This window comes from Dichomitus squalens, assembly GCF_000275845.1.
Source record: "Dichomitus squalens LYAD-421 SS1 unplaced genomic scaffold DICSQscaffold_7, whole genome shotgun sequence".
Classification (NCBI taxonomy): Eukaryota; Fungi; Basidiomycota; class Agaricomycetes; order Polyporales; family Polyporaceae; genus Dichomitus; species Dichomitus squalens.
In genome coordinates, this window is record NW_006766889.1 from 925,259 (window position 1) to 951,660 (window position 26,402).

Genomic DNA, 26,402 nt, shown 5'->3' on the forward strand with positions numbered 1-26,402 from the left:
TGTGCACTGAGTATGATTATTCAGTTTTCGAAGGATTACGGATTGCGGTACCTGAGGAATGGGAAGGGGGTCTCTCGAGCGTGACATTCAGCCACTGACCGAGATAAGGCTGACTTTGATTATGAGCGCCTCGACTAGTGTTCCCTCCGCCAACGTCGTTATCAAACGACTGATAATGGCGGTGTTTAAATCGGCAGTCTTCGGCACCGTGACCATTGGTGACAATCTGTGGGCGCCTTTCCGTCGTTTCTGGGGTCAGACGTGTAATGCCACGATGCTCGAAGCAAAATTCCACCGATTGCCTTCATATTTTACGGGTATATACTGTCTGCGATACAGATCAAGTGTGCCAAATTTGAGATTTATGGGGGAAGATGCGATGGAGATATGCACGAAATACATTCTGGGCCGTCGCTTCTGGGGTCACACTAGTACAAATTGTGTTGGGATCAATCACCTACTACATTGGGTGCTGATGTAAGGCCCAAGAGAACACGTGCATAGCACTAGACGCTCTCCGGATATCCCTGCCTGATCATTGAGCGCCCGAGATCTCTAGACAGATTAGAGCTCCGATATAGGTCTACGGACACTCCAGAGCCGTAGATTCTTATGGGAAGTCATCCAGTCACGGTGTGATTAGCGTGCTCATGTCAAGCGGACGTATACTGTACACGGATGGCGGTGCAGACGGTTTGATGCGGCGGATGGATGATCTGATGGGACCCAAGAACGCGATAGCATGTTACAATCCACGAAAGCTAGGCGATACAAGCAGGGATACAGCGCTGGATATATGACGGGGCATACGTCCTCGACACCGGCCCCGGCCAGCAGGACAAACTGTCGGCGTGTCCGGACGTGTCCTAGCTGCTGGGGCGGGGCCTAGCGGAGGACGGCGGCGCCCACTGCAAAACAAAGTGCGAACGGCGAATCCAATCGCCCAGAAGTGAGACACCAACAACGAGCCCATGCCGTGCATAAAGACGGCCCTCGCTTACTGCGAGGTGGCGTGAACGGTGAACGCGTTGTAGTTGAACGCGGACGGGTTGGGGTTGAAGGTGAAGTTACCGGCCTGGAGGTCGATAACGGTCTGGCCGTTGCGGGTGAGCACACCGTGCAGGGACCCGTTGGGCTGTATCGGGAGGGACAGTTTGTTCACACCAGCGGTGATGGGGAATGTCTGCGCGTCGCTGTCGGTGCTCGAGAGCGTGAGGGAGCCGTCGGCAGTGGCCAGGACCACGGCCCACATCTTGTCCTGGAACTGTTATCATCACATCACAGTCAGCTCATCTGAGAGAAGAAAACGCCGGCGAGGATGTACTTACGAGCTGGAAGTCCTTGGGGGGGCCGACGGGGTCGTTGGGCGTAGCGTTCTTGGGGTGCGGGCGTGCCCAGAGGACGAGCTGGTCCTGCGAGATGGCAGGAGCGGTACCAGTCTTGAACTGCGTCGCGAAGAAGTTCGTGAGGCTGAGGAAGCCTGTTGCACGGGGTCAGCTGCAAGCTCGACGCGGAACGTATAATGGCGGAACACACCAGAGTGGTCGAAGCCGTCGACCCAGGCATCAGAGCCGGGGGGAAGGTCACCGTGCTGAGGACCAATGTAGTGGGACTCGCCGAAGTCGTTCCAGGTGCAGATCTCGACGAGGTTAACCTTGTCGCGGTTAGCGACCAAAGTCTCCCATCGAGAAACCCAGAGGTGTTCATCGCCGTCGAACACGAACTGTGCAGAGGACTTAGTCATGGTGCACCGAACAGTGTCTAGTGCGACTTACGTTCTTGTTGAAGGTGTCAGCACCGAAGTGGGTGAAGAACCACGGTGCGGCAGCAGCCATGTAGGTCTGGGCGCTACCCTGGACGCCAGCCAAACCGTTGATAAACGAAGTATCGGGGTCGAACGCGCCAACGAGTTTCTGAAGCTCGGTCTCGCCCTGCGCGCTGAATGTGGCTGCGGTCAGGTCAGCGTCAGGGACCGTCTGGGCTGCGTTGGCCTCCGAGATGGCAAGCGGCCATCCAGAGTTGAACTGGGGGACGCAGCGTCTATAAGCAAATGAACGTCAAATGATAGATAGAACACTTACATTGAATGCACCATCCAAGACACCGGTGAATGTATTGAATGTAGCGGGATCGATGAAGAAGGATGGGACGAAGTGAACCTTGCCGACAGTGTCGGGGTGCTGGGTGAACTGCGTCCTCCAGCCAGTCGGGACGTCCGCAGCGCCGAAAGTGCACGACTCTCCGGCGAAGGTCGAAACAAATGCCTTGCCGTCAACTGTCAGCTGAGGAGTGCGGCTCGCGAACTGGTTGGTCAAGGAGCGGAGGGTCGCGCCGCCATCAGCGGTTGTACACGGGAGGGAGCTGAGAACGTCATGTTTCAGATGATCAATCACGGGGATAAAGGCCTCAGGATTTGCAAAAGCCTCAGCACTGACACCCACCTCATGTCAAATGAGAAAAAGAGCTTGAAACCCGAGTTAAGTTGCTCGGCTGCCTGGAAACTACAGCATAGTCAGAATAGACGTCGCTCTCACTCTGCGTGCGGAAGACATACGCGAGGTCAGTCTGAGTGCTGGTGAAGGGATCGTTTCCGACATTAAGCGCGAAGCCGTCAATCCCGTTAGCCTGGGCAAGCTGGATGTCGGACTTCCAGTCGTCGATCGTGAAACTAGCCGTAAGGCCGACGATATGGTGCGCAACGACAATCTTGGGGACACCAGATTGACGAGCAACCTTCGTAGGAGCGGCGTTGGTGAAGGCGGCCGCGGCGAGGAGACCAGCAGAAATAAGGAGAGAGCGGAAGTGCATTGTGCTGCTAGCGAGTAGGTCGGTCGTAAAGAATGGGGAGCAGATGTCGTCTGTTCGTGAGGTAGTAGAAAGCTTGTGTGACGGCTAGCGTCGCGAAAGAAGAGAATAAGAATAGAAAAAGCCGAGAACAGGAGAGACGTTAAGAAGAAGCGTTGACGGCTCAGCGGACAACGAGTGAGGCATGACGGTCGAGCACCGTATGCTTTTATATTCATGACGCGTGGAGGCGGAGACGAACGCGAGGGCGATTGACAGGTACGCGCCGGGAGAACAATACGCGAACCCTGAACCGGACAATGATGCATGCGTGCGGAAACGCCGAGTGATATCAAGGCGACGGGCGTAGTGAGCGCGTCTGGCGACGAGGCAATTGTGGCAGCCTTGTACTGATTCGGTTGTTTGACCACCCGCCGTATCCAAACACTTGCCTGATATGGTACTCGGCGCCCATCCTTGACAACCGCCCTTGCTCACTAGCGCCCGACTGCACCTGAGCATACTCAATTGGAGTATCTGCTGCGTTTTGATGTGAACCCCTGCCGTTGCAAAGCCAGTGGTCGAGCAGCCACCGCTCGTACGCGCAGTGACCAACAGACAGCGGTCTCATCTGCGACTTGATCACCGAGATGTCAGATACGGCTATTGCATCGTCGGAGGCGGTTCCCGCACTCACCTGTCAGATCATCCATCTCGGTGGGCCTACTTAATCCTCAGCAAGATGTAGGCCAGCCTCGAAGGTATTTCGCGCAATTACTGGGGAGCTGCATGTTGGGCGCATATACGCCACATGTCTGCGGAGCCTGGGTAGACTTAGCTTGACTTCGGCTGGGCGGTTTCGGGTTGAGACAATCTCCTGATCATGCGGTAACACTCCGTTGACGAGGACCAAAGTATGACGGTCGGCGTTGAGACATGTCCGTTGAGAGCACGAGACGGATGGTCGAGGTCATCCACAAATCAGAAACCCGTCGGACGCGAAGGTGGGCCCAGGCACGTGGCATCGGCCACTTCCGGCATCGCCGACGCACGGCCGCCGGCGACGTTAGTCAATGATACCAGACACTCAGTACTTCAAGGACGCGTTGGCGTCCTGCGCCGCAGCTTCGAGCTTCAAAGGTTCCTTGCCATCCACCACTGCGAACGCAGCACAACACAATGGCTAGCGACACCTTACCCCGCAGGCGGAGCATGACCGACGCCTTCCTGGTCTCGCGTAATCCTGAAGTAGCTAACGTGGTCCGTGGTGATCTCATCAGCCTCCTCGAAGGAATGCGGTAAGCCTCATATCCGATGCACAGCTGACCCCTGTGTAAATATTCACTCACTGCCACTGGTGATTGACTCCGCGGGTCCGCTGCAACTTCAGGCAGCGCAATGCGCACCTCGACGACTTTGCGAGAGGGCTCCCGAAACTCACTGAGAGCGACCTATCATCCCTCGGACAGTCCGGTACGTACATGGCTTTACCTTAGGACACCAATAGGTCGCCCCACTGCATAAGTTCTCGCATTCATGCAGCACAAAGTACTAATTTGCAATAAGCAGACAGCACATGTCCAATATGCCTAACACCGCTTCTAGCGATCTTAGCAGAGGAGGAAACAGCGCTCGCCATGGACTCGCCTGCGCACCCCATCGAAGAACTGGGTGTCACGCGCCTTGTGAGGACATGCGGACACCTCTTCTGCCGCAAAGAGTTGAGCCTCCTCATTTGCTTGTAACCGTAAGGTTATTCTTCCGCTAACCTCGTTTCCCACGGCGCAGCATCCGCGGGTGGCTGTATCAAGGCGTGAGTGCCTTTATTGCTTCCGTGACCAGCTTGCTTCGGCGCGAGAGCGGTAGCTGACGATCATCTGCCGTCTCCTCTTCCTTGGCACGCCGTACCATCATCCGGATCGCGCAGAATGCGACCTGCCCCACATGCCGCACGCCATTCATTGCGCCGCAGGCTGGAGACGAGCAGCGCGCACGCCAGGAGAGCGAACTGCCCGGTGCTGGCGAGGCCTCGTTCGATGCGTACCTGAACAACGAGGTCACTCGGGCATTCGAAGCCTTCTTCCCACTGCCAGGCGCGCCCACATCCGCTGTTCCCCGCAGTGATGGCCCGGCGTCGTCCGAAGAAGATTTTGAGCAGCTAGAGGAGGCGCAGTTCGAGTACGACCACGATCGGAGCGAGTTCTCCGGGATGTACTCGTGAACTGCTTGCCGTGTTGTTCACTTGACCTTCATTCCCAATGCTAGCGGCTTCTTTGGACAGATTATACTCGTGGGTTCTAGGAATGGGATGGGACGGTGTGTATGCCATACATGTAAATCTACTAAATTCTATGAGTACTTCACGCATGGGCCTAGGGTATGTGAACGAGGTTGCCAATGAGTTGTGATTAGGAAGGTGGCAGCGCTGAGGGCAGCAGCCGAAGGTGCATCCAGAAAACGATCTCGTTGCCCATGTCGAGCTTTACGGCGGAGGGGTCCCGGATCGGTCCTCTACGCAGTGGTCGTGGGTACTGGTGGCAAAACATAGTTGTCTTTCCATTTGTTCCCTTTGTACAGTGCTAGTAGAATGCAAGAGAGTTAGCAAGATATCCTCCTGGCATCCCATCACTTACGACGGTCATAGCTCATGTCGAGCTCAGCAGACCTCGCCAATGTCGGAAAGCACTTCTGAATGTGTGTCCACCACCAATCTCGGCAATTTTCGGAGTCATAAATGCCAGCCCATATTCGCCAACGCCCTCCCTGCTCGCCAACCTTTCCAGCCGCGCTCGGTCCTGCCCGAGACTCGTCAACCAACTCGTCCACGACTCGACCCACTGTACCGAGAAGGTCTGCAAATTCTTGCCGAGTAAAGTGATATTCGTGGTATGCGTGGAGATGGACGATTGGGAGAGGAACTTCAGGCTTCCATGAAATGAGCGTCGCCTTGAGCATGTCGAGCGACTGCCCGTCCGAGTCAGTCGCAGATTCCGGACCCAGCCAAATGTCCAATCGCTCGAGCGCCGAGCAGAGGCCCAGGTCGATGCCCTCGGTGGAGAGGTTTACTGATGAGATATGTCAGTACAAAAGCTAGCCATGGCAATGCTCCTGTGAAGCAAGGTTCACACACCGGGCAGGACCATATTTGTGTCGTCGAAGAAGGGCATGTCGACTTCCAATCTCCTGAGACTCAGCGGCCCACATGCCGAAACCAGTCTTTGGACGCAGTGTACGTCCACGTTGAACGAGTGGATTTGTGTAAGATGCGGGTTATGCATGTCGCAGAGAACATACCAGACGCAGATCGTGCGGCTTTGGTGCAAATGGCGGTGGACGAATATGCATCCCATCGGCTTGCGGTTCCAAATCCAATGGCCGGTGACCGAGGGTCATGCACAGCACGTAATCGCATTCAAGCAGTTGCAAGGAGGGCAGGGCGTTGACCATCTTGGCAAAGTCGTTCAAGTGCCAGATGTAATATCGAAGATGTAAAGGCGAGTAACGGTCACGAAGCCCGAGAAGAAGAGCGAGATGCGGGTATGAAGAGGAAGGTGTTTGAGGGGCTTCACAGCGTCCCATTCGGACGTTCTTTGGTACCATTCCTCGTCTTCGCGCACATGGTTGATAGTGAGCTGTTTTAGCAGCGGGAGCCTCCCCTGGAAGGCGATAGGAAAGAGCGAGAGAGGGCTTGTTTTGTTACAGAGAACTCCCATGAGCGTCACCTCGTGGACAAAGTTACGAAGGTGGGGCCCGTTGTCGAGGACAGCCGAGAACCTTTGGAGTGCCGTCAGGTCACGGAGAACAACGGAGTAGAATAGGTTGCGTTGTGAGCGGACACGCCAAGCTCTACACACGAGGGCGCAGCAACGCAAGGCGCGAGTATCTTCGACAAAGGGTCTGGATGAGGAAAGCATATCCATTATGTGCTCGCAGACTTCGACTGGGAGGCGAGTAATTTTGCAGTCGAGAGGAGGGCCACCAACATCCATCGCGAGAGTGGCTGGAAACGGTGGATGGGCAGAGCAGACAGAAAGCAGCCTAAGGATATGCAGGACGCGATAGTGAGTGAGTGAATCGGATGTACTTACCTGGGAGAAGCACCCGGAGTTGACGCGAGATGGAAAGAGTGATTGCGACCGGGCACCGCAATGAGTTCACGAAGTCACCTCGTGGTATTGATACGAGGCATGACCCTCCACAAGCTTGGCTGAATAAGTACTTAGAAGCCTCGTCAAGCAACAGGAGACCCCGCACAGAACCGTCCCGATCGGGCCTTACTCATACCCTGCTGCTCGGACCCATTAAGTATTACACAATGAAAACCTCGTCCGCGTTGATGGCTCGACGGCACGAGACGTTTGCTGTCGATCATTTGCTGCTGCTCACCCGCGCATATCAAAGTCTTACATAGGTGGGCACAGCAACCAGGGTACCTTGACATTCCACCACCAGTGTTCCTGATGATGGGCGGCGATGCTGCGCTCCGCGTCATCGCAGCGGGTTATGGCAGTTGACTACCTCAAATATGTGCATAGGGTCAGTAACCCGATCTTGTTTATATTATGCCATTGTCAGACATCTTTGGTACCCGCCAGATGCCTTGCAACAAAATGCATTATCAGATATGAGCTTATGCATTGTGAGATTATCGACTGTAGATCGTCTTGAGCTCTTTCAGGCTGCGAATGCATCTGCTCTAACGACTACTGGGTCGTGAAGATGCTCAGCGCGTGGATAGATTCTATGTCGGGTTCCTCAGGGTTGAGTAAACGGTCCCATGAGAGCCAAGCCTTTGATTGCAAAGTCCGGAGTCGGTGGCGTTCAGTAGACGGTAGCGCCTAAACACCAAGCCGTAGACTGAGTAGAGTCAGTAGACTGTCCGAGAAGGTACGAGACGCCCAGCGAGCCAGCTCCTCTCCGGCGAGCTCAAAGTTGGGCGTAATGGAGCACCTTGTCGCTATCCACAACATCTCTGGAGGCTATTCAATCTCTGCATGTCTTTCCCTGTACCAACGCGAGCACTGTTAAACCCGAAGTTCGACGGATACAAGTTCTCGCCGCTGGATTACAATGAGGTCACTTCGCACTATCCTCTAGAGCACAAGGTTTCGCAAACCAACGTGTCCGGACGTACCCCTCTCTCCTTCGAGGAGGTACAAAGCCGCGTTACTCACAACCACCTTGCCATTTGCGGTCAAACCAGGCGAGCCGCATACGTTGACGCGGAGCTTAGGGTGATTGGAATCGATGTGGACGAGGTGAGCAGGTCCCTCTACATGCCGACAAGCAGACCGGGTTGATTGACATATGATCGGCTTGGGAAGTAGGCTACACTTCGACCTGCCTTTCGAATACTCTACGAGCTACCAAGGCCCGTTCAATCTTCTGCTGTCGAGTCTCTCCAGCGGGAGTACCCTTCTGCAGCATTTGTGGACGCGGCGTCCCTATTTGTCGCCGATGGACATGGCTCACTTTACGCTCTGCGTGTTGCAGATAGTGGACCCGCGGAGTTGCTGGCCACGTATGAGCTCACCATCCCCGAAGCCTACGAATCCTCACAGACCTCGGTCCCCTTCCGGCTGCACCAGGCCATTAACCCCGACGGCCTACGCGCCGCCCTAGTCCTGTCGTCGAAGCACTACCCCAAGACCGGCCAGCCAGTCACAAGTACCTCAAAGCCGCCCCAGGTCAAGTTTGACCTATGGGGTGTGCAGATCCCCCTCCCCCTTGCGCAATCTCCACAAACGCAAGCGCTCCAGATCGTCTGGCACCGACGCGGAGCCGACGTTCCGGCGTACATTGCATACGACTCTTCGCGCAAATCCTTCCTCTTCGTCGGCAGTTCCGTCTATCTCCCGGCAGCCGTCGCTTCCTCGCCGCCATACGAGCCCTCCCCAGAGGAGCTCGCACCGATTCCCCGTGCAGGCGAGAATCTTGACGGCCCGACAGACGAGAACCGATCTAGGCCCCCTCCTCCCTATTCGTGGACACAAACGTCGGACTCGGTGACAGTGGCGATCCCGCTTCCCGCAGACACTCCGACAGAGCACATCAAAGTCGCGTTCTCTCCGCGCACGCTCACCGTTCTTGTCGAGGGGCCCACCTCGCCCACATCGACGGATGTCCCAGTCGTAGTGCCCCGCTTTACGCTCAAGCCGCTGTGGGACGGGATCCACCCCGGTACATCGCTCTGGACGTTCGATCGCGCCGCCGAGAGCAAGTACGGTATCTTGGCTCTCCACCTCGACAAGCAGAACGAGGGCACCCGCTGGTCGCAGGTCTTCGCCGCTGCCGGGACCGGACAGGGCGAGGAGGAGGTCCCCGAGACGCTTGACCCGACGGAGCTATACAACATCCGCGAGGCGCTGGAGAAGTACACGGCTGCGCTCCAGAGCGGCACGGACGCTAGCGGGCTGGGATTGGGGACGGGCGTGCCGAGTCTTGCGGAGGGAGAACGGGACGACGAGGTCGACCTGTCCGTCGGGAAGTCCGTGTGCGTCACATGGGTTGGCGTTGATGGGAGGCATGACATGCATGGTGACGACTCGCCACTGCAAGTGCTTTCGACGCCATTCCCTGGGGCTGCCGGCTCTTTCAAGACATCTCTTGTTGCCAAACACGGCCTGGACGGCGTGACGTTTACGCTGAAGGACGCAGCCAACCCGGAGGACCCACCCATATGGGAGCACACCTCAACTTACTCCGCGCTCTCTTTCGTCCTCGCATCCAAGAGAGACACCCGCTTCGTCCACCACGTCTCTTCCAAGGCTGTTTTTGCGTTTGAGAGTGGTGCGCAGGACCTCGGTGGGAACGTCTACATCTACCGCGGGGCTGGCCCGAAGGAGAACTGGGCGAAACAAGCAATTCTTAAGATCGGTGGCGGTCTCGCAGGCTCGCTCCTAGGCGTGGGGTTGATGAAGGTGCAAGGCAGAATCGTCATCTTGGCGCTATGCGAGGGGGAGCTGGTCGTACTCTATGGTATATTGTAAAGCTGCATTCGGTATGTTGTGTAGGCACGAAATTGTAATTTGTAGCCCTGATGAACATTACATTCCAGAAAGCATGTTAACCAGCGTTGCAGCGAACCGGGTGCGGGTGTAACAGACGTTGAGCGGCATGGATCAGTAATTGTGCAGACATTACAAGGTGGACGCTACAGCATCTATCGAGCTCGTTGGGCTGGTGCAACATATATACAGAAGTAGCAGGGGTACGTAGCATCATCGAGACGACGTGTTCACCGTGACGCGAAAGTAAACAGCATGCAAAGGGGACATGTACAAACACCGCCGTGGTGACCATAGCTATGAAGACATGCGCATCCAAAACACAGGAGCCACACATACACAAGCCTAAAGCGTGGGATGGCGAATAGTCCGGACCTCGATCAGAGATGTTTGAAGGTAACAGATAACGTGACGGGAATATACAGCATACGTGCAACGCACACGGAGGCCCAGACAACACTGGAAGACATATCGTGAACAGCGGTAAAGACATGAGAAGTAGTAGTGGGAAGCTGCGACAGAATACAGATCATCGAGTACCGATGGGATCATTAATACAGTGCGTGTAGACTAACCAATATGTCACCCTAGACCTTCAGCGGGCTCTCGCTCGAATCCAGGAAACCCTCCGCCTTGAGCGCGGCGCTCGGCGCCTCGCTGTCGGGCGGCAGATGCTTGAGCTGGGCAGGCGTCGCGTCGCCGTTTGGCGGCGTAGGCGGGGGCGGGGGCGTCTCCCCACCTCGCGAGCCGAGCGTTGTTGAGGACCCTGAGGACGCGCCGTTATATGTGTACGTTGGAGACTCCGGGTCGCTCGCATGCCCACCCTCACCCTCCGTCTCACCGTGACCGTCACGGTCGTGCTCGTGCTCGCCGTCCTCGTCATGCAGGTCATCCATGTCGACGTCGTGCTCGTTGAACGCGCCCATGTCGTCTAGTTCCTGCAGCTGCTCCCGGAGGCTCTTCGTCATGTCGAGCTGAATCGGTCGCCCGAAACCTGCGCTGCTGAGGAGCGAGCGCGCATTGATGCCATGGCTCTCGATGTCATCATCGTCGCTGTCGTCATCGTCATCATCGGGAGCTGCGTGGAGGATGAGGGAGCCATCACCCCCAAGGATGTTTGCAAAGCCGCCGAAGAGGGACGTTGTCGTCGTGTCGTTTACCGGGATGTAGTTGGCACGTTCCCGGTCCTCTCGTTCACGCCGTTCTCGTTGGCGCTGCTCGTACGCCTCGCGTTTCACCTTGAACGACATGAGGCGGCTCGTCGAGTAGAGTTGGGGCAGCGTCTCGGGTGTCTGGTATCCGTACTTGTTCTTCACCCGGTCTGTTACCCAGTTGTACCACTCGTCCTGAGTCTTGCCATTCAGAATCGCGACAATCATGATCGTCATATTGTCGCAGCCAATTCCTGCGCCAGTTGTGGTATCGGGCGCAAGACAAAGCTCGCAAATCTCCTCGCAGATCTGCGGCAGACGACGTCCTTGCGAGATGAGCAGTCTGACAACATTGACGGCCTGCTGCGACGATAGGCAGTCCCAGATACCTGTTCAGATACGTGTGAGCTGAATGTGGGCAAGTCATGAGTATTCGGCATCCACGCACCATCGCACGCAATGATGAGGAACTCGTCTTCGCTCGTGATCTGGTGCTCGATGATGTCGGGATCGCTTGTGATGATCTGCGCCTCGGGTCCGATCGAGGCGTTCTTCTTGTAATCGAAGTCACCGAGGGCTCTGGCGAGAGCGAGGTTACCTGTCCACAACACTTAAAAGTGAGATGAGGGTACGGAGCTATTCACGAACCATTCACGCGACCGTACTCGATGTATCCACCAGCCGCTTGTATGCGGCTTTTCTCCTCTGGGAATGATGTCAGAAGAACGTAGAGTGCGCTTGTAAGAGACATAGACATACTTTCATTCTGAGGTTTGTGGTCGTAGCTGAGCTGCTTCGCCTCGCCCCTGACGCAGATCACCGAACGCGAGTCGCCGGCGTTTGCCTGGAAGCGGATGAGCACTATTGCTCGGAAGCCTCATAGTGATAAACTACATACCACATAGATCTTGCCATCTTTCGTCAGCAGCGCCGCCACCGCGGTGGCTCCTGAGGCGTCCCTCGAAAATTCAGGATCTAGGATGAAAGTGACGAGGACCTCGGTTAGACTTTGGGCGAGAATGCGCGGGATGTGTGCGCACTGGATCGAATATCCTCGTCCGTGCCAAGGAATGCATTCTTGAGGGACTCTTTGAGCTCCCCCTTCTTGTATGCTTCGTCCTGGACGAGGCGTTTATGGAGGTTCTGCCCCGCATACCTTGCGACAGCCGAACCTGCGAATCGAGCGGGGAAGCACGAAAATGATAAGGCCCCACAATGAACAAATTCGGGATCGAAAGAAACGCACCTCCGTGTCCATCGTAGACCGCAAAGAATGTGTTGCCGTCGGGAGCGTCCTCTTCGAGGTTGAGGAGAGCGGTATGCGCATCTTCCATGGCTACAAAATTGTACGTTAGCGAACGATCGGCAAATCAGAACGAGGCCGCCTGAGCGGCGTCGCGGATACACGTGAAGGCGAGAAGGGGCAGGCGGAGGGCTATATGAGGGGTCGCGAGGCACATAAAAGAAGCTCACTTATTCTCCATCCCTGCATCTCGCTCACACCATAGTGATACTTGTCATTTGCGCCCTGTTCCGTCACCTTGTCCGTGGCTGCAGCAGACGAAAACGGTCTTAGTGTTCGACGCACGTGTCCTAGCTCAAGCATGATGCATGCATACACGGTATAGAGAGGGTTTGACCCTGCAGCACAATACTGGTAAATTGGACGCTCCACAGGCGAAGCAAAATCAATCACGCACCATCTTGATTCGAATAATGTCCCGGGAAGGAGGCGTGCGTCCGTCGTGGGTCGTGGGTCAAGCGCGGACGATTGTTGCGAAGAAAAGTAGGCTATACGGGTAGGCAGAAACGTGTGGAGGCAGAGGTCGTGTGGGGTCTCGAGTCAGGGATCTGTTGACGGATGTTTGCGGAGCAAATTCTCTGCAGCGTTCGCAGGTGGTGAGTCCCCAATATGGCAATCTGCCCTAATCCTGACCCCGCAGCCCGGCCGCTCTGCCCCGGGATCTGCAAGATGTGATCATTCCACCAGGACCGCATCAACCCTCCCAACCCATGTATTGTCGGTCAACACATCACAGACGTACACACACAGAGATCACAGCACAGACTTCAGAGTACGGATACAGCGACGAAAGCAAGCGAATCGTGTTACACGGCGAAGATACTAATAAGATTAAGGAACCTACGCACGCTTGTTCTGCATCCCCAGTCCATCCTCGCCGGCCAACTCAACCCTTGCGTTTCGACGCGGACTTGGGCTCCTTGGTCGAAGAGGAACCCTTGCCCGACAATGCGCGTGGCACACTCATCTCGCGTTGCGACGGCGGGCCAGGCGTACGCGCCCGCGGCGGTGGAGGGCGTCCACGAGCGGGCCGCTCATCCTCTTCTTCGCGGCGAGGCGTTTCGGCCCGAGCTTTCCCCTTCCCCTTCCCCTTCGCGGCAGACGTCTGTCCTGACGCAGCAGCAGAAGTTGAAGCGCTTGCGCCGCGTCTCCGCGCCAGCGACGACAAAGGCTCGTCATCGCTGTCAACATCATTGTTGTTCTGGGATGGGGTGGGCGGCAACGGTCTATCGTTGTCGTCTAGCTTGAACGAGACACGGCGGCCTCGGGACCGGCTGCGTTGTCCCGGCGGCACGGATGCCGGACGGAGAATCGGCGACGAATTGGGAGAAGACGACGAAGGGATCGGCGAGGACGGCGGGAGCGTACTATTCGAGAAGCGGGGGTCATACGAGTATGGGTACGGGTGCGGATGATGTGTGGGCGTAGAATATGTCGATGATCGAGAAGGACCAGCCTCGGAAGAGGATGATGTGGCCAGAAAGTGTGATGGGACGGTGTTGTGACGACGATGGCTGGGGGTGTAGGGCGGCCATGGCACTGGCGGGAAGGGAAGACCTGGAGGGTAACCAGGGCCCGATGGGGGCGGCGGAGGTTGAAAGGCTCCCGAAGCCATAAGATACGACAGACTGTGCCATGCCTGAGCCATAGCGTATTGTGCCTGTGCGTCTTGGAGGACAGGAAACGGAGTGTGTCGTTCATCCCGGTCAGAAAGATAACGACTGTTGCTCGCAGACGAACCGGAGTCATCATGTCGTGGGGTGTACAGAGGGAATACAGGTGGGTATATCGGGCGAGACGACGGCCCTTGTGGGACGACCTGGCTTCTTGTGCGGGAGTGACTACGGCCCGAACCCTTGGCAGGCTCTTTTTCTGTACGATCGTCTTCAGCACCGAGATGTAGTTTGACAGGCGTCGCAACATACCGTCTTCATCGTCTGTTTGAAGGGGCGACGACGTCGTTGGAGGAACATCAGATGAATAGCCAGACCTAACACTACCCCGCGCAATGGGCTGCTTTCTGGTAGCGCTTGGCGCAGCTGGAGGGGGTTCTGGGGAGACAGCCTTCGCAGGCGAGCCGTCTGACAACGACGACAGGGAAGAGACCCTCTGGCGCTTCCTACCTCTGGATGGTGGTGGAGGTTGAGGGGAACTCGACCCATCTGTCGGCTCTCTCGTCGGGGCTCGGGGCTGTGATTGAGAGCGTGCAGGTTTCGGGACTCTCGATGGGCTTCCCGGTCGAGCGGGCTCGGCTACTGCAGTTTCCTTCTCCTTGCCTTTAGCGCTCTTGCGTTTGACAGCAGCCATACTAGCAGAAGACGCTGGCTCTGGTGAGGGCTGCCGAACAAAAGGCGTTCGTCCCTTTAACCGTCTAGGTACGGTTGTGATAACGACCTCGGGCTTTAGACGTGGAAGTTTCTTTGCCTTCTTGGGAGGGCCGACAGGGAAGGTATACTGCGAGGCCGTGCGCTCACCGAGATCAAGGGACGGAAGCCTCTCATGTACATTATCATCGTCCTCGCTGGGAGGACGTAGACGCGGCGTGTACCGCGGGCGGGGCTTAGGGAGTTTGGGACTAGGCGTGTCAGCCCGAGATGCTGGAGATTCGTCTTGTTGCGAGATCGGGACACTGTCAGCGGTAGAGGAAGAAGAGCGTGGTGGTGTGAGCAACTGCAGCACCTGTTCAGGAGAAGAAGGTCGCTCGGGATTTTGGGCGCGCTTTCCCGTAGACTGCGGGAGTGGCCTTGGTTTAGAACGCGCCCGAGAAGGCTCGCGTTTTTGTGTCCTAGAAGCCCGAGGCTGTGGCCGTTCACGATCACGAGGAGCTGGCGCAGGGGAGGGCGAGCGTGATACGGTCAAATCGATGATGTCGTCCGGAGGAGGAACAGAACGGCGCGGAGGAAGAGGTGTGTCGTCGATGTCCCACGCTGCAAGTTCGTCTTCAGAAGAATCGTCGTCGGCAGGTTTGATGGGTTTCGACTTGCGACGCTGTAGTTGGCGTTTCGCACTGGGGGAACAGCCTCCATGCTCCCGTCCTAAAGCAGCATTGTCCGTCTCCTGTTCATCTACTTGCTCAGGGTGGTCGCTGAGATCATGCTCTTCCTCCTCTAATCCAGTCACGGCGATCTCCTCCTCCTCCTCCTCTTCGTTGTCGTCGTCTCCAAACAGTTCCCTGCGCTTCTTTTCTGCCTCCTCAAATTCCCTGAATGCTTCGGCATCCTCGGGGTTGGTCTCGTCCGCGGGTGGCACATACCAGGTCTTATAGTACTCCAGTTTCACCGGCACGGCCGGGGGTGAGATGAGGTCCAGTTCATCGGCAGATTCCTCCTCTCCGTCCCCTTCCGCATCCCCAGTAGCCTCGGTTTCTGCATCCTCGCTCCTGGTATCTTCGGGATCCGCTTCTGGAAGAAGGAGAGAGCCGATGCTATAGCTGGTAGCAGCAGAGCGGGTGATCCCACGATCTTTAATGATCTTGAGCTCCCGAAGGTCGACGATGTCGTCTTCATCCAAGGGCTTGTTGTAGCGCCCTGCAAGCTGGTCCCAGAACTGGAAGAGACGGCTACTTGATTCCAAACGCAAATCGCTCCAGCCAGAAGACGAAGAAGGTGGTCGAACAGAACTTGAACTAGATGGCGTGGATGAGAGTCTAGGTCGCTTGGAAGGCGGAGGCTTGTCCTTGGGCTGCCAAACTCGAGAGACAGGGGGAGAAGCAGACGGCGTGATCAGCGGCGGTCGGTAAGGCGGCGGTTTCTCCGCTGGGCGGGCGGGAATGCCGTCCATAGCGTCGGAAGGAAGCTGGAGGCAGCAGCCACCGTGGTTGACGTTGACTTCGAGAAAGGCAATCGCTTTGTCGCCTTCTAACACGCACGTGACCACTACCCGTCAATCAACGCGTCGCCCCGCGTCCGGGGCTTTTCTCTAAACCACTTTCATCCCATCCTACGCAATGTCCCAGCTCATGCACGAAGTACAACGGTCACAATGTAATGCCAAGCATCACCGCGATGGCCAACCAGCATGATTGCGTGTATGCTGTGGATCGTCAGGAAAGAACAGCAGCGTTCTTCACTGGCGAACATGTGATGGGTCTAGGCTTGCACGCAACGGACGGAAGACGGGGATGGACGGGCTACTTTGTGATAGAGGCGTGCGGTTCTCACACGAAGAGAACAACCAGTCCTGGTAAGCATGCCCCATACCGCGGTGATACGAAGTACTTCGGATGTGTTCATACGAAGTGGTCGCCCTACAAGTTAGAAGAGCTCGCACACCGGCACGATCCACAGAGCAACAGAAAAGACGCCAATCATCAACGCCGATTCTTTGGCGGATCCCTACCTTACCCTTGCTACCAGGGACTCGACTTCGTCCTCCGACGCCGGTAGGAGCTTATGGGCTTCCATTCCAGAGGTCTGCACAAGGATGTAGTGTGTCAAACTGGGATCCTCGCGACATACAGAAGGTCAGATCGTCTCAGCTAAGGCTCGAGACATACTTAATGTTCGTTCATCAGCGCACCTCCAGCAGCACTACTCCTGCCGTTGGGCACTCCGCCCAAGCAACCCAAAAGCCCAGTGGCACAATACTGGTCGTGTGACACCCAAATGTCCTCGGGGTTCAGGGTGTCTCGTCCAATGAGCACGCAAGGCGGAAGCGATCTCGTTACCGGCACACCTACACGAGGCTTCCGGCTGCGCAGCTTCACCGGCACACGACCACTACGCACACAGTCCGTTCCATTCTCAGTCAACGGGTAGCAATGCTCGACCCCTCATTGCGCCAAGCAGAACCCGACGGTCGTGTGACTGTTCGCGAAATCTGGTAATCAGCCAGTTTTTTCGCAAGGGTCGCTTACGAACAGAGCGAGGGAATGAGATCGGGAACCGACACTATCGATAGCGCGCGCTGCGTACGGTAGTTCCTTCCTGCCAGGGGTTGCGAAGCAGTAGCGGCGATTTGTGCCTCGTGTATCCCTTCCCACCCTCATTGTGTGTTCGGCGAGTGCGAGCGGACCTCGGTGAGCATCGCCCCTGCGGCACAAGAAGGGTAAGCCGCGAACATCGCCAGTAGTGGCCGTCCACAGTTTTGCTTGGCTAAAGCTTTGCGTGTTGCTTCAAAACTTCAATGAGCACTGATGCTGGAGACCAACTTGGTTTCTAAGAACCTCTGTATAGTCCAGCCCAAGAGGATCCCGCGTCGAATCCCGAATTCTTAATCCCTGCTGCAGTCAATGCTTCTGTCTGTCCTGCTGCTCAAACGAGGGAAGCGCTTACTTTACCTGCCCCCTACTCGCTTCTAAGTTCAGACGGAAGACCTCGTTGCGCGTGCCTGCACATGGCTGACACCTGCGAGCGCTAGACAGCTCGGAGATGAAAAAGGGAAGACGGGTAGTCGAAGGCAGATGACGTTGAGTACACGACAGTCCCGTAGCATTCCGAAGATGCTCGACTTGCCGCAGCCATACGCGCATCTGGTAGGGGCGCTGGACCTAGGAGCAGAAGCGACGCATGTCACAGAATACTCAGCGGGATCTAGAGCTCCATGAACGTGTTGCGCTAACCGAACGGCGATTCCTCAGCCGAGGCCCAGGAAATGAAACGGCTGCCACATCCTAGCCACCAAATTTCGTCCACACGTCCCACCCGGCCAAGTCGTGGATTGCGACATCCTCGCCCTTCTTCACGGGAGCGCTGTGGAGATGGCAACCAGTGCAGGGCGCATTCTGCAGGATCCAGAACAGCTCAGTCGCACGTTCGTGGAGATCTTGACTACTCACCGACGTGCACACTCACCTAGCATTGTGGACAGCGTAACCGTACGCGAGGGAGCATCGTACATCCTGACCAGCATCAAGGCGGACCACTAGCATCATGTATCCTTGCAGAGCAAGAGCTATGACGACCATATGACGGAGGTGCTCTCGCGTCCGATAGTGTAAAAAAAATGCCTGGAAAGCATAAGAAGTGCGGCGACGTAACAATTAAGCATGATCTCCGTGCTTACCCAGTCTTCGTCTCATCCGCTTGTGCAGCGTGCGAAATGATATGCTGCAAACTAACATCGGTTTGTTACCTCAGGCACTCCGATGGGCATTATCCAGCACGACCATGGATGATCTACGGCACAAAGAGCACGCTACCCATGCATCTCCGAGTGAGCCCACGGAGGGCGCACACACTCAATGTATAGGATCCATTTTCAAGGTCGACGATCCGACGAACGTTCGAACGTTCGTTCCCATCTCAAGTCCCAGCCACTGCGGGCCCCTCATTCCGAGATATCGCGAATGGAACGCTCCTTATTTCCCGACAGGCACGCGGATGCTCCAGCTCTGCAGAAGCCCATCTTCGACGCCCGCGCATCACCTGCTGCGTCGTGCGCGTATGGCGGGCATCGTGTGGAGTCAGAAGAGCCTGTCGCGATGCTCCGTGAAGGCTTGCATGTGATGATCTGTAAGCCCTGAACTAGGTGCTGTAGTCGTCCATGGAAGGTTCATGATTTGCATTTGCGCTGCGAACAGGAATGCTGCGTGCTCCGCAATAGTCTTGTCTCGGTCTTTCAAGTTTCTTGGCCTGATTTGGAGCTATGGTCGATTCTTCTCCCTCGCCACTCTTGCAGTGAGAGTCCCAGCAATAGAGAGCGACGCAACCCTGACGGACGGTTCAAGAAGTTGTCACGCATCACTACCCTTTCTCGAGAGGAAACAAAGGACGTACACCATGTCACACGAGCGGCCATCCGTAGTATGATAGCAGGTTTGTACGTAAGGCACCTGCGTAAGGTAAGCAAAATCTTCAGGAAGCCATTGCGGAGCAATTAGGAGACAAGCCACATTCCTTCTAGACCGAGGAAGTCAGAGGTTTCTGCCAAAAAGTCCTATTGCTCGTCAGCCTCCGAGGTCGGCTCAGATTCCCGTATGCCGTATAAGGTACGAAACTAGATTATGGCGTACTGAGTTGACAAAGTTAGCTTAGATAGGCTGTGAGAAAGAGTTCCATAGAAAGCAATTGTGTGGCTGAGTGCCGGCCACGTGGCCACAAGCTGCCGCGCACTCGGTCAGCATGCTCGCAAACATCGCCTCGATGCACTCGACTTGCCGAACTGCGACCTGCTGCAAGATTTGGTGAACGCATGCTACGAAGCTATTGTTGCAAGCAACCCCAGGACCTTCATAGACCCAGGAAGCGTTCATCTGGTTTGGTGACAGGACGTCGCGATGCGATCCTCGACCTGTCATACTGATACAGTCCGACGGTTTCGTCTGCAAGTGAAGTGACCCCGCTACATGCGGAAAAAGCACGACAACTTCGTCATGTAAAGGTCTCGGCGTTTGACTGAAACTCGTGAGTACCTGGACAATCTAGCTCAGTCATAGGACGCTCTGACCACCGGTGTTCTCGAATGCTCAAGAACCGCTTTCGCTATCACTCTTCGTCTCTCCAGCGGCACTTTGCTTGCTTTTCCATTCTTCTGACGGGAAGTCAGCTCTAAGGGAGGCATCCGCCGTCCAAAAAACGGAAGCGATGATGGCACGGTCGTGGAAAAAGTCTCGAGCTCAAACCGCCGCGGTATCTCGTGCAATAGATGTTCGATTGCAAAATAGGTCTATTGACCACCACGTCACCTGAAAGCGCTTGTTGAGCTCTCATGAATCGGAGCAGCAGCGATTGCGCGATCTGAATTGGTACAGAGCGGCCTTCTGACGACTAGCGCTGGGCGCATAACTAACCCTTCAAGATGTGGCTTATCGCGCACCTCTCTTGGGACGTCCGCAGTTCTGCCGAAAGCAACCGCGCAACCGCTGAGTCGCGACTGGGCTTCCTCCAGGACACGGGGTGTTAGCTCGGAGCAGCTCGTCTGATCTCAACCTTGCGCACATCATCAAATATACCAGATTCGCGCTCCCTCCCTAGAAAGTATATAATGTCAAAGGCCCAGGTCGACTCTCTCTCACCTCACCCAGAGTTCTCAGCCCAGCACAGGGATTTTCTTCAGCACCTTCTCGCCAAGCCTCGACATGCCTTCCGCTTCCTCTTCTACTTCCATCTCCCGGCCAACCGCCCCTCGACCTATCCCCAAGGTCAGTCCTACATGACATCATCACTGGTCCAGAATCCCCGTCGACTCACGTTTACTTTCCTCTTCCTCACAGCGTGCAGTGAATACATGGCCGGGCACTACCGCGTCCCGCAATCATTTCGAAGACTTCCTTCGAGAGATCGGTGCATGTACTGAATCGACGCACTTGTGCTGCATTCCTAAAGGTGATCCTTGTCGCTACGGTCACAAAGGGCTTCACTGATTGGCCGAAAAACTCTGATCACGGATATAGTTGCCACGACGCATCCTCATGTCCACACGAGCCAGAGATCTACATCCAATGTCCGATCCAAAGCTAGATCATCTCCTTCCCGGGTGAGTTTGATCTCAGATTGAGTGTGATGCCGCGCGGTTCGACTTATCGGCCCCGTCTAGACCACACACAGTCGCGTACATCTTAGGGACGCGTCGATCGAGGAGTCCCCCGCCCTCACCCGAACAAAGCCCCTGCCAGCGGAGGGGAGGGGACGATCCTTGTCCTCTGCCAGAGTCTCTGGAACGCTCACAAGTGGTCTTCCCATTTCCCCCAAAAGCCCAGCTCTATCTTCCATCAATCTCGAGAACCACGCTGCGACGGCGGCCTACGACTACTTCCCGTCCGCACACGACCACCTCATTACCGTCATAGGGCATCCGAACCTTGAAGGGCGCGCTTCCCGTGCGCTTACCCGAGCCTCGCCCAAGCCGCCACAGAGCACGAGCCGCTCACCTGACCCGCAAGGGATGTCTCGACCCTCGTCGTCCTCTCCTTCATCTTCCCGTTCCAGGGAGTTGGAGCCGCACTCACGTACAAGGTCTGCTGGGCGCTCATTGAGCCGTACCCCTTCTATCGACTCTCTGGACACGGCATCGTCCTCTGAGGCACCTGCAACCCCTAAAACGCAGTCCATGCTCGTGCACGACCTTCCGCCCGTGAGCACTTCCCCGCTCGAGGAGCTCGAACGCTCCTCGCGCTTCCGCGTCCAGTGCGTTTGCATGACCTGCAAGCGTGCTGGCTCGAACTTTCCCCATTGCGGGAAGTGCGGTGACATGTGGTGCTCGCGGGAGTGCAGGACTGGCGCCGCAGGCACTCACGTTTGTCACGGACGCATTGTCAGGGCGGCACAGGACTCGCGGGTACTGCAGGCGCACCCTGCAACGTTTGTCGTGGTTTAACAACTCTTTACATACAGAGGGGTCATTCGCATTGACATTGCCTTGGTGACAGGCTCTCTAGGGCTACAGCCGGTGTGCTGAAATATGATCACTGCCATCTCTATAGCTGCATTACTATATCATGTACACAATTGTACGTCTTCATTGCACTGCACGAACTATGACATGCTTCCGCCTTCACGAGTCGAATGCTACGCTTAACCCTACCTCCCCATAACGCGGTGTCGACGCTCAGGACGTCGTACCGTAACGTAAAAGTGCTTTGAAGAGGGTTCAGCGGTCAAGTAGTCTATTTATGCTCGACTAAAGCTTTGTCATATGACCCCAAAGTCAGTAGTTGAACAGCCCAGATTCGTTTGGCTGGAAGGACGATGTCTATACTTGTACCGAGAGTATCAGCCTGCTTCGGCCCCCCGTCACTGGGAATTCAAAGCGCATGATTGCTCTCACGTCTGTCTTCAATTATTGGTCGTGTGCCGCTTTCTGAGGCCTGTCCAATGAACGCCGATGGTTTGAGAGGTCCCGAGGTTTGTCGGCTAGAAGCCAAGTCTTTACGTTTGAACTTTGATAAGTCGAAGATAGCGAGATCAGAGACCGTTGGAGAAGCGTTGGGAGATAGCTGGAGCGTGGGGCCACGGACACAGGCGACCGTAAAGCCTTTATTTGATTAGTCGTCGTGCAAGCAGACGTAGGCACGGGAATTGCTTGGGGAGGTTCCCACTTGCTGTGGCCAAAATATGCCGGCGGTAAGTAGAAGAGCCACGCATTTCGATCGGACCCGAAGAGTGGAACGTTGCCGTCGCGAAAGCAGCCAAGAGTCCGATCACTGGAGGGAGCACAGGCGCCCGGAGGAAAACACAGGCACAGTGTTGGCGCCCGGAAACTCTTTCTTGGTCGTGTGACACCCTCGGTCTCCATATATCGCCAACGCCTCCGCTCTGTAGAACCTGCAAACACCCTCCTCGTCCACCATGTCCACCGTTATCTGCGAGCCACCACAAACCGCCTTCTCGACCTCAGCCTACAAAAAACAGCGCCGCCGCTTGCATCTGGTACGTCCATACCAACACTGCTAGCCCCCTTCCAGCGTGCTCACCCTTCTCTGCCTGACTTGCAGTCGTTTGGTTCGACAAGCGAAAGCAGCAGCAAGAGCACCCTCCTGTCCATTGTCACCCCCGAATATCCTCCGATTCCCTCGCGGAACGGCGATTCCATGGCGTCGACACCAGGGGTGAGAGCGCACGCCCACCCTTCTTCCACTCGCGTAAATACGGCCGGTACACCAGACGTCATACACCATGACCGCCCCCGACAACATAACGTCGGCGAGAGGACCGAAGTTCCATTCCCTCTGCGTGCCTCGGGGCATACCCGTACCCAATCTACGTCCGCCGTCGGCGAGCCCAGCGCGGTCCTGGGCTCTTCGTCGGCACGGCACAGTCGGGCCCGCGCCGCGTCCTCTGCAACCATTGGCTTTTGGCCCCGCTCCCGTGCCCGCCTCCCTTCTATACTCACTTCGGTGTTGACCCAAAGCAAAGCTCCTGTGCAACCTCGCGAGTCCGCGAACGACCCGGAGCTTGTAGGCTCCTTCACCCCAACGAGCAGTCCACGCCCGCGCCTGCGTAGTCTTCTCGCTGGAGCCCCACCAGCAGAGTTCTCTGGTGCGCCGACGCCGTCACGCTTTGTGCCCTCGCAACCTACACCACAGCCTCGTTCCTTATCTACGCCGCGCTCCCACAGTTTGGCGCATCGTCCCCGCCGCCGTTCGGACGCGCCACTGTCCAGTCTGTCTATGCACCGGCGGGCTGTCGAGGCGAGTCCGATCGACCCGCCCGCCTCGCCCGATCTCCCATCCATCTGCCGTACGCCTTCTTCTTATTCTGGTTCTGAATACTTCCCCACCGCGCCCTCATCGGCCGGCCCTCCCACTCCCGTTCACGCCGTCACGACGCTCCCTGTCAGGGAGAGTCGTAAGTCTGAGTCGTCGTTGCACCCGGTTCTCGAGAATCTGGAGAATACTTCAATGTTCCGTGTACAGACCGCTTGCTCGACATGCGGCAAGCGGGGCTCCAACTTCCCGTGCTGCCCCAAGTGCGGGGAGATGTGGTGTTCACGGCCTTGCCGACTGCAAAATGGGAACGGGAAGAGGCACATCTGCGCGAAGAACGGCGCGTAACCTCCTGGCATGTGGTGCCTCGTCACCGCTTGCCTAGCTTTTCTTGTCGTTTCCTAACACATGCTCTCATCTCCACCTATCTTCATCGTAGTCCCGGCTGCTTCACGTACTGATTGTGATCTGCTCCGTCACCGTTTCTTTGGTACTTCTCTGTGTATATGACCAGTTTTTCTTGTCCCTGCTCTGCGCCTCGGGAATTAGCTCTGTTGTTGCTTTTCTCAATTTCCACTCATGCTGCTCAATATTGTCTGCTAGATGCTTGCGTAGAGATTCCGGTCCGCTGCACTGTATCTGTATCATAGGCAAGTATATAGTCTGTTCCTACTTCCCATGGACTGCGACGATCTCTTCTCATGACTGTCACGAATATATCATGTTCTAGCGTCGATACATGCCGTGTTGATGAATGGACGGCAACGCTCCGCACATCCGACAGGTGTTCTGCCCGTACGCTAGTAAAGTCAAAGGTGAGTTGCCGCAAGCGGCTCGACATCGGCCCGCGAGTAGAACATACACCCGCTGTGTATCGAATGCTCTACGAGAAGGTAATCTTCTTCCCCTGTGCGGGCCTGATACCAGGATTCAACTTCTCTTTCAGCCTCTTCTTGGCTTCCCAAGACGGATGCAAAGGTGTTTCGCCTTGCGCACCCTTCCCACTGCGCCCGCCCCCAGCCCCTGCATTCTTTGTCTCCGGCCCCGAGCTCCCGACATGTCTAGAGGCGCCAAGTGTCTGTCCCGGACCTCGCGTCACACCGTCAGCATTTGTCTTCCCGTAGCCTGCGTCGCGGCCCTGACGAGGTGCTCCCCCAGCAGCCTGGAACTTCCTCGCGCCGCGCTCGGCCGGACCTCCATAGGGCCTGCCTTTTTGTTGTTGTGGTCGGGGAGCACGGGCTTGCGCCTCGTGTTGTTTCTTGACGTGGTTCGCGTTCCTGCCGTACTTCTTCTCCCAGATGCTACAGAAATAGCCAACATCAGATAACATGGTCACCCAGGAGGCAGAGCAGCCGAGGACAAAAACGTAAAACGCGTGTGGTAGATATGGGGAGACAAGGTTTGCAAAGTTAGATTGAATGCATGAAAGGCGCGATACGTACGCTCTCCGGGCACGCTGACCGCGCCGGTTCTTCCGGGGCGCGTCGGCGCCGGCTGCTTCGCCCTCGCTGAAGTCTGATGCGTCTGAGTCTCCGCGGGTGAACCCGACAGAGAGGGAGGGGAGGAACGTAGATGCTGCGCCGGGTTTCGAATTGCCCTTCACGTCCGTAGCCGAAGGTTTTGCTTTCTTGGCTGGAGGCGCGTCGGATTCTACCTCAGAGTCGCCGAACGATTCGCTCTCGCCATCGTCATCGTCATCTGAAGAGTTAGCGACGGCGATGTCACCATCATCGTCGATAGAGCCGGATTCCCAATCCACGCCGGCGCCGTCATCGCCTCCATCAATCGTGCCGGACTCCCAGGCTGCATCGTCGGCGTCGACCTGGCTCCCGCTCTCCGCATCCTCGTCCTCCTCGTCTTCGTCATCGCTCGCCTCCTCAGCCTTCACTTTCCCCCCTTGCTTAGGTTGTCCTGAGATTTCCTCTTCTGCAGCTTCACTCTCCTCGTCGCTCTCCTCCGCGCCCGTCCGGTCCTTCTTCACAGACTCCGGGTTCAGCACCTCCCTCAAAGTGTTCACAACCGTATGCACGGCATCTGCTAGGATCTTCGAGCTTAGCAGCCGCGCGTGGACCTTTGCCGCGGATGACCCAGGCTCCTGTGGGGCTACAAGGTCCTCCGAAAGCTTGTCCTCCACGGCGCGCTTGACGTCTTCGTTCTTAGACAGCAGCCCGTCCTTGAGTATCTTGGTCCTCAGAGCGGTATTGCCAAATTGTTCGTGATCGGCATGCTGAAATTCTTACCATGAGAAAACGGGAGAGGCTGGGGAAGAGGACATGCGTACCTTCAGCACTTGTAGCTGCTTCTCCATCTCAGCTGGGTCGTCACTTTTGACGTTGACCTTGGCACTTTGGGAACTAGTGCATAGCGCGTAACGTGAATTCCAGTGTAAAACCTTGGTGCAATGACAGCAATCCAACGAGAACTCACCGTGCAGCCTTCAGCCGCTTCACCAGCTTGCGAACCTCGAACGCCTCCGCCTTCTTTGCGGCTTTGCGCGCTTCGTGTATCCCATGATGCTTAACAAACAGACTTGCTGCGTCAAGCTCTACACACACTGTACACTCGCTTGTCGAAGCTCACTCACCAATTTCTTCGCGATGACCTCCGCTTGAGATTCCTGCTTGACTGCAAGCTGTCGGATAGAGGGTCGCTTCCTCTTCTCTCCGCGTTTTCCAGATGCATCACAGGGCACTGAAGGCGCCATTGTACTAGACAGCAAGTGAGATGAGTGGAAGCCAAGCCGGGAGGATGGATTCAGGGCCAAGCTGCACGCCAATGTCATGGACAACTTTCCTCGGCGTCTCCGTTCCCTTTCTGGGCGCATCGGGCCGGCCTGACTCGGGCCTACGGTGCTAACAATGACATCACCGGCGCAACACAACTTCACGGATTCGCTGAAGTTGTTTTTCCTAGGGCAGCAAGCATGACCTCTGCGCATTCTCGAGAAGATAATTCTGCAACAACAACCGCCGTGAGGTGAGTGATCTTGTCAAACACTGCTAGCGATTTCCCGGAAATGTCACTAGTACTGCTACAGCTGTGACGCACATGCACCGTGTCTCGAACTCGATTAG

General features: G+C 56.3%; 7 protein-coding genes across 7 annotated transcripts; 4 read left to right on the forward strand and 3 right to left on the reverse strand.

Annotated features, from left to right (window-relative positions):
* Positions 1-716: 716 nt before the first annotated feature.
* Positions 717-3,526, reverse strand: DICSQDRAFT_102658 (glycoside hydrolase). The gene is made up of 8 exons (XM_007363895.1): positions 3,482-3,526; positions 2,555-3,421; positions 2,442-2,501; positions 2,082-2,361; positions 1,776-2,024; positions 1,537-1,723; positions 1,329-1,480; positions 717-1,264 (listed from the first exon to the last, which is right to left on the reverse strand). Exons 2-8 carry the CDS (start codon positions 2,806-2,808, stop codon positions 998-1,000), a joined length of 1,449 nt encoding a protein of 482 aa, XP_007363957.1. The 5' UTR covers positions 2,809-3,421; positions 3,482-3,526; the 3' UTR covers positions 717-997.
* A 374-nt stretch (positions 3,527-3,900) lies between these two features.
* On the forward strand, positions 3,901-5,363 carry DICSQDRAFT_134843 (uncharacterized protein). The gene is made up of 5 exons (XM_007363896.1): positions 3,901-4,082; positions 4,175-4,257; positions 4,354-4,504; positions 4,573-4,597; positions 4,712-5,363. Exons 1-5 carry the CDS (start codon positions 3,964-3,966, stop codon positions 5,003-5,005), a joined length of 672 nt encoding a protein of 223 aa, XP_007363958.1. The 5' UTR covers positions 3,901-3,963; the 3' UTR covers positions 5,006-5,363.
* A 2,415-nt stretch (positions 5,364-7,778) lies between these two features.
* On the forward strand, positions 7,779-9,773 carry DICSQDRAFT_55483 (uncharacterized protein; the record flags this gene model as incomplete). The annotated part of the gene is made up of 2 exons (XM_007363897.1): positions 7,779-8,042; positions 8,112-9,773. The coding sequence occupies 2 exons, from the start codon at positions 7,779-7,781 to the stop codon at positions 9,771-9,773; spliced, it is 1,926 nt and encodes a 641-aa protein (XP_007363959.1).
* A 605-nt stretch (positions 9,774-10,378) lies between these two features.
* DICSQDRAFT_55942 (PP2C-domain-containing protein) lies at positions 10,379-12,548 on the reverse strand (the record flags this gene model as incomplete). The annotated part of the gene is made up of 8 exons (XM_007363898.1): positions 10,379-11,331; positions 11,391-11,540; positions 11,591-11,647; positions 11,702-11,786; positions 11,841-11,917; positions 11,983-12,114; positions 12,189-12,278; positions 12,416-12,548. 8 exons carry the CDS (start codon positions 12,546-12,548, stop codon positions 10,379-10,381), a joined length of 1,677 nt encoding a protein of 558 aa, XP_007363960.1.
* An 8,430-nt stretch (positions 12,549-20,978) lies between these two features.
* On the forward strand, positions 20,979-21,693 carry DICSQDRAFT_134845 (uncharacterized protein). The gene has a single exon (XM_007363899.1). It carries the CDS (start codon positions 21,069-21,071, stop codon positions 21,498-21,500), a length of 432 nt encoding a protein of 143 aa, XP_007363961.1. The 5' UTR covers positions 20,979-21,068; the 3' UTR covers positions 21,501-21,693.
* Positions 21,694-22,471: 778 nt separating this feature from the next.
* On the forward strand, positions 22,472-24,049 carry DICSQDRAFT_179383 (uncharacterized protein; the record flags this gene model as incomplete). The annotated part of the gene is made up of 2 exons (XM_007363900.1): positions 22,472-22,552; positions 22,618-24,049. The coding sequence occupies 2 exons, from the start codon at positions 22,472-22,474 to the stop codon at positions 23,674-23,676; spliced, it is 1,140 nt and encodes a 379-aa protein (XP_007363962.1). The 3' UTR covers positions 23,677-24,049.
* A 33-nt stretch (positions 24,050-24,082) lies between these two features.
* Positions 24,083-26,063, reverse strand: DICSQDRAFT_134846 (Bud-site selection protein). Its single transcript, XM_007363901.1, has 5 exons — positions 25,913-26,063; positions 25,756-25,844; positions 25,610-25,682; positions 24,771-25,555; positions 24,083-24,629 (listed from the first exon to the last, which is right to left on the reverse strand). The coding sequence occupies exons 1-5, from the start codon at positions 26,030-26,032 to the stop codon at positions 24,212-24,214; spliced, it is 1,485 nt and encodes a 494-aa protein (XP_007363963.1). The 5' UTR covers positions 26,033-26,063; the 3' UTR covers positions 24,083-24,211.
* Between the last annotated feature and the right edge of the window lie 339 nt (positions 26,064-26,402).

Coding starts and splice junctions, on each gene's coding strand:
- DICSQDRAFT_102658 (XM_007363895.1), bottom strand. CDS start 2,808: ATGCACTTCCGCTCTCTCCTTATTTCTGCTGGTCTCCTCGCCGCGGCC. Junction 2,502..2,554: donor AGCACTCAGACTGACCTCGC/GTATGTCTTCCG, acceptor ACTATGCTGTAG/TTTCCAGGCAGCCGAGCAAC. Junction 2,362..2,441: donor TTTTTCTCATTTGACATGAG/GTGGGTGTCAGT, acceptor TGACGTTCTCAG/CTCCCTCCCGTGTACAACCG.
- DICSQDRAFT_134843 (XM_007363896.1), top strand. CDS start 3,964: ATGGCTAGCGACACCTTACCCCGCAGGCGGAGCATGACCGACGCCTTC. Junction 4,083..4,174: donor AGCCTCCTCGAAGGAATGCG/GTAAGCCTCATA, acceptor CTGCAACTTCAG/GCAGCGCAATGCGCACCTCG. Junction 4,258..4,353: donor ATCATCCCTCGGACAGTCCG/GTACGTACATGG, acceptor TGCAATAAGCAG/ACAGCACATGTCCAATATGC.
- DICSQDRAFT_134845 (XM_007363899.1), top strand. CDS start 21,069: ATGTCTCGACCCTCGTCGTCCTCTCCTTCATCTTCCCGTTCCAGGGAG.
- DICSQDRAFT_134846 (XM_007363901.1), bottom strand. CDS start 26,032: ATGGCGCCTTCAGTGCCCTGTGATGCATCTGGAAAACGCGGAGAGAAG. Junction 25,556..25,609: donor AGCAGCTACAAGTGCTGAAG/GTACGCATGTCC, acceptor TAAGAATTTCAG/CATGCCGATCACGAACAATT. Junction 24,630..24,770: donor GGTCAGCGTGCCCGGAGAGC/GTACGTATCGCG, acceptor CTATTTCTGTAG/CATCTGGGAGAAGAAGTACG.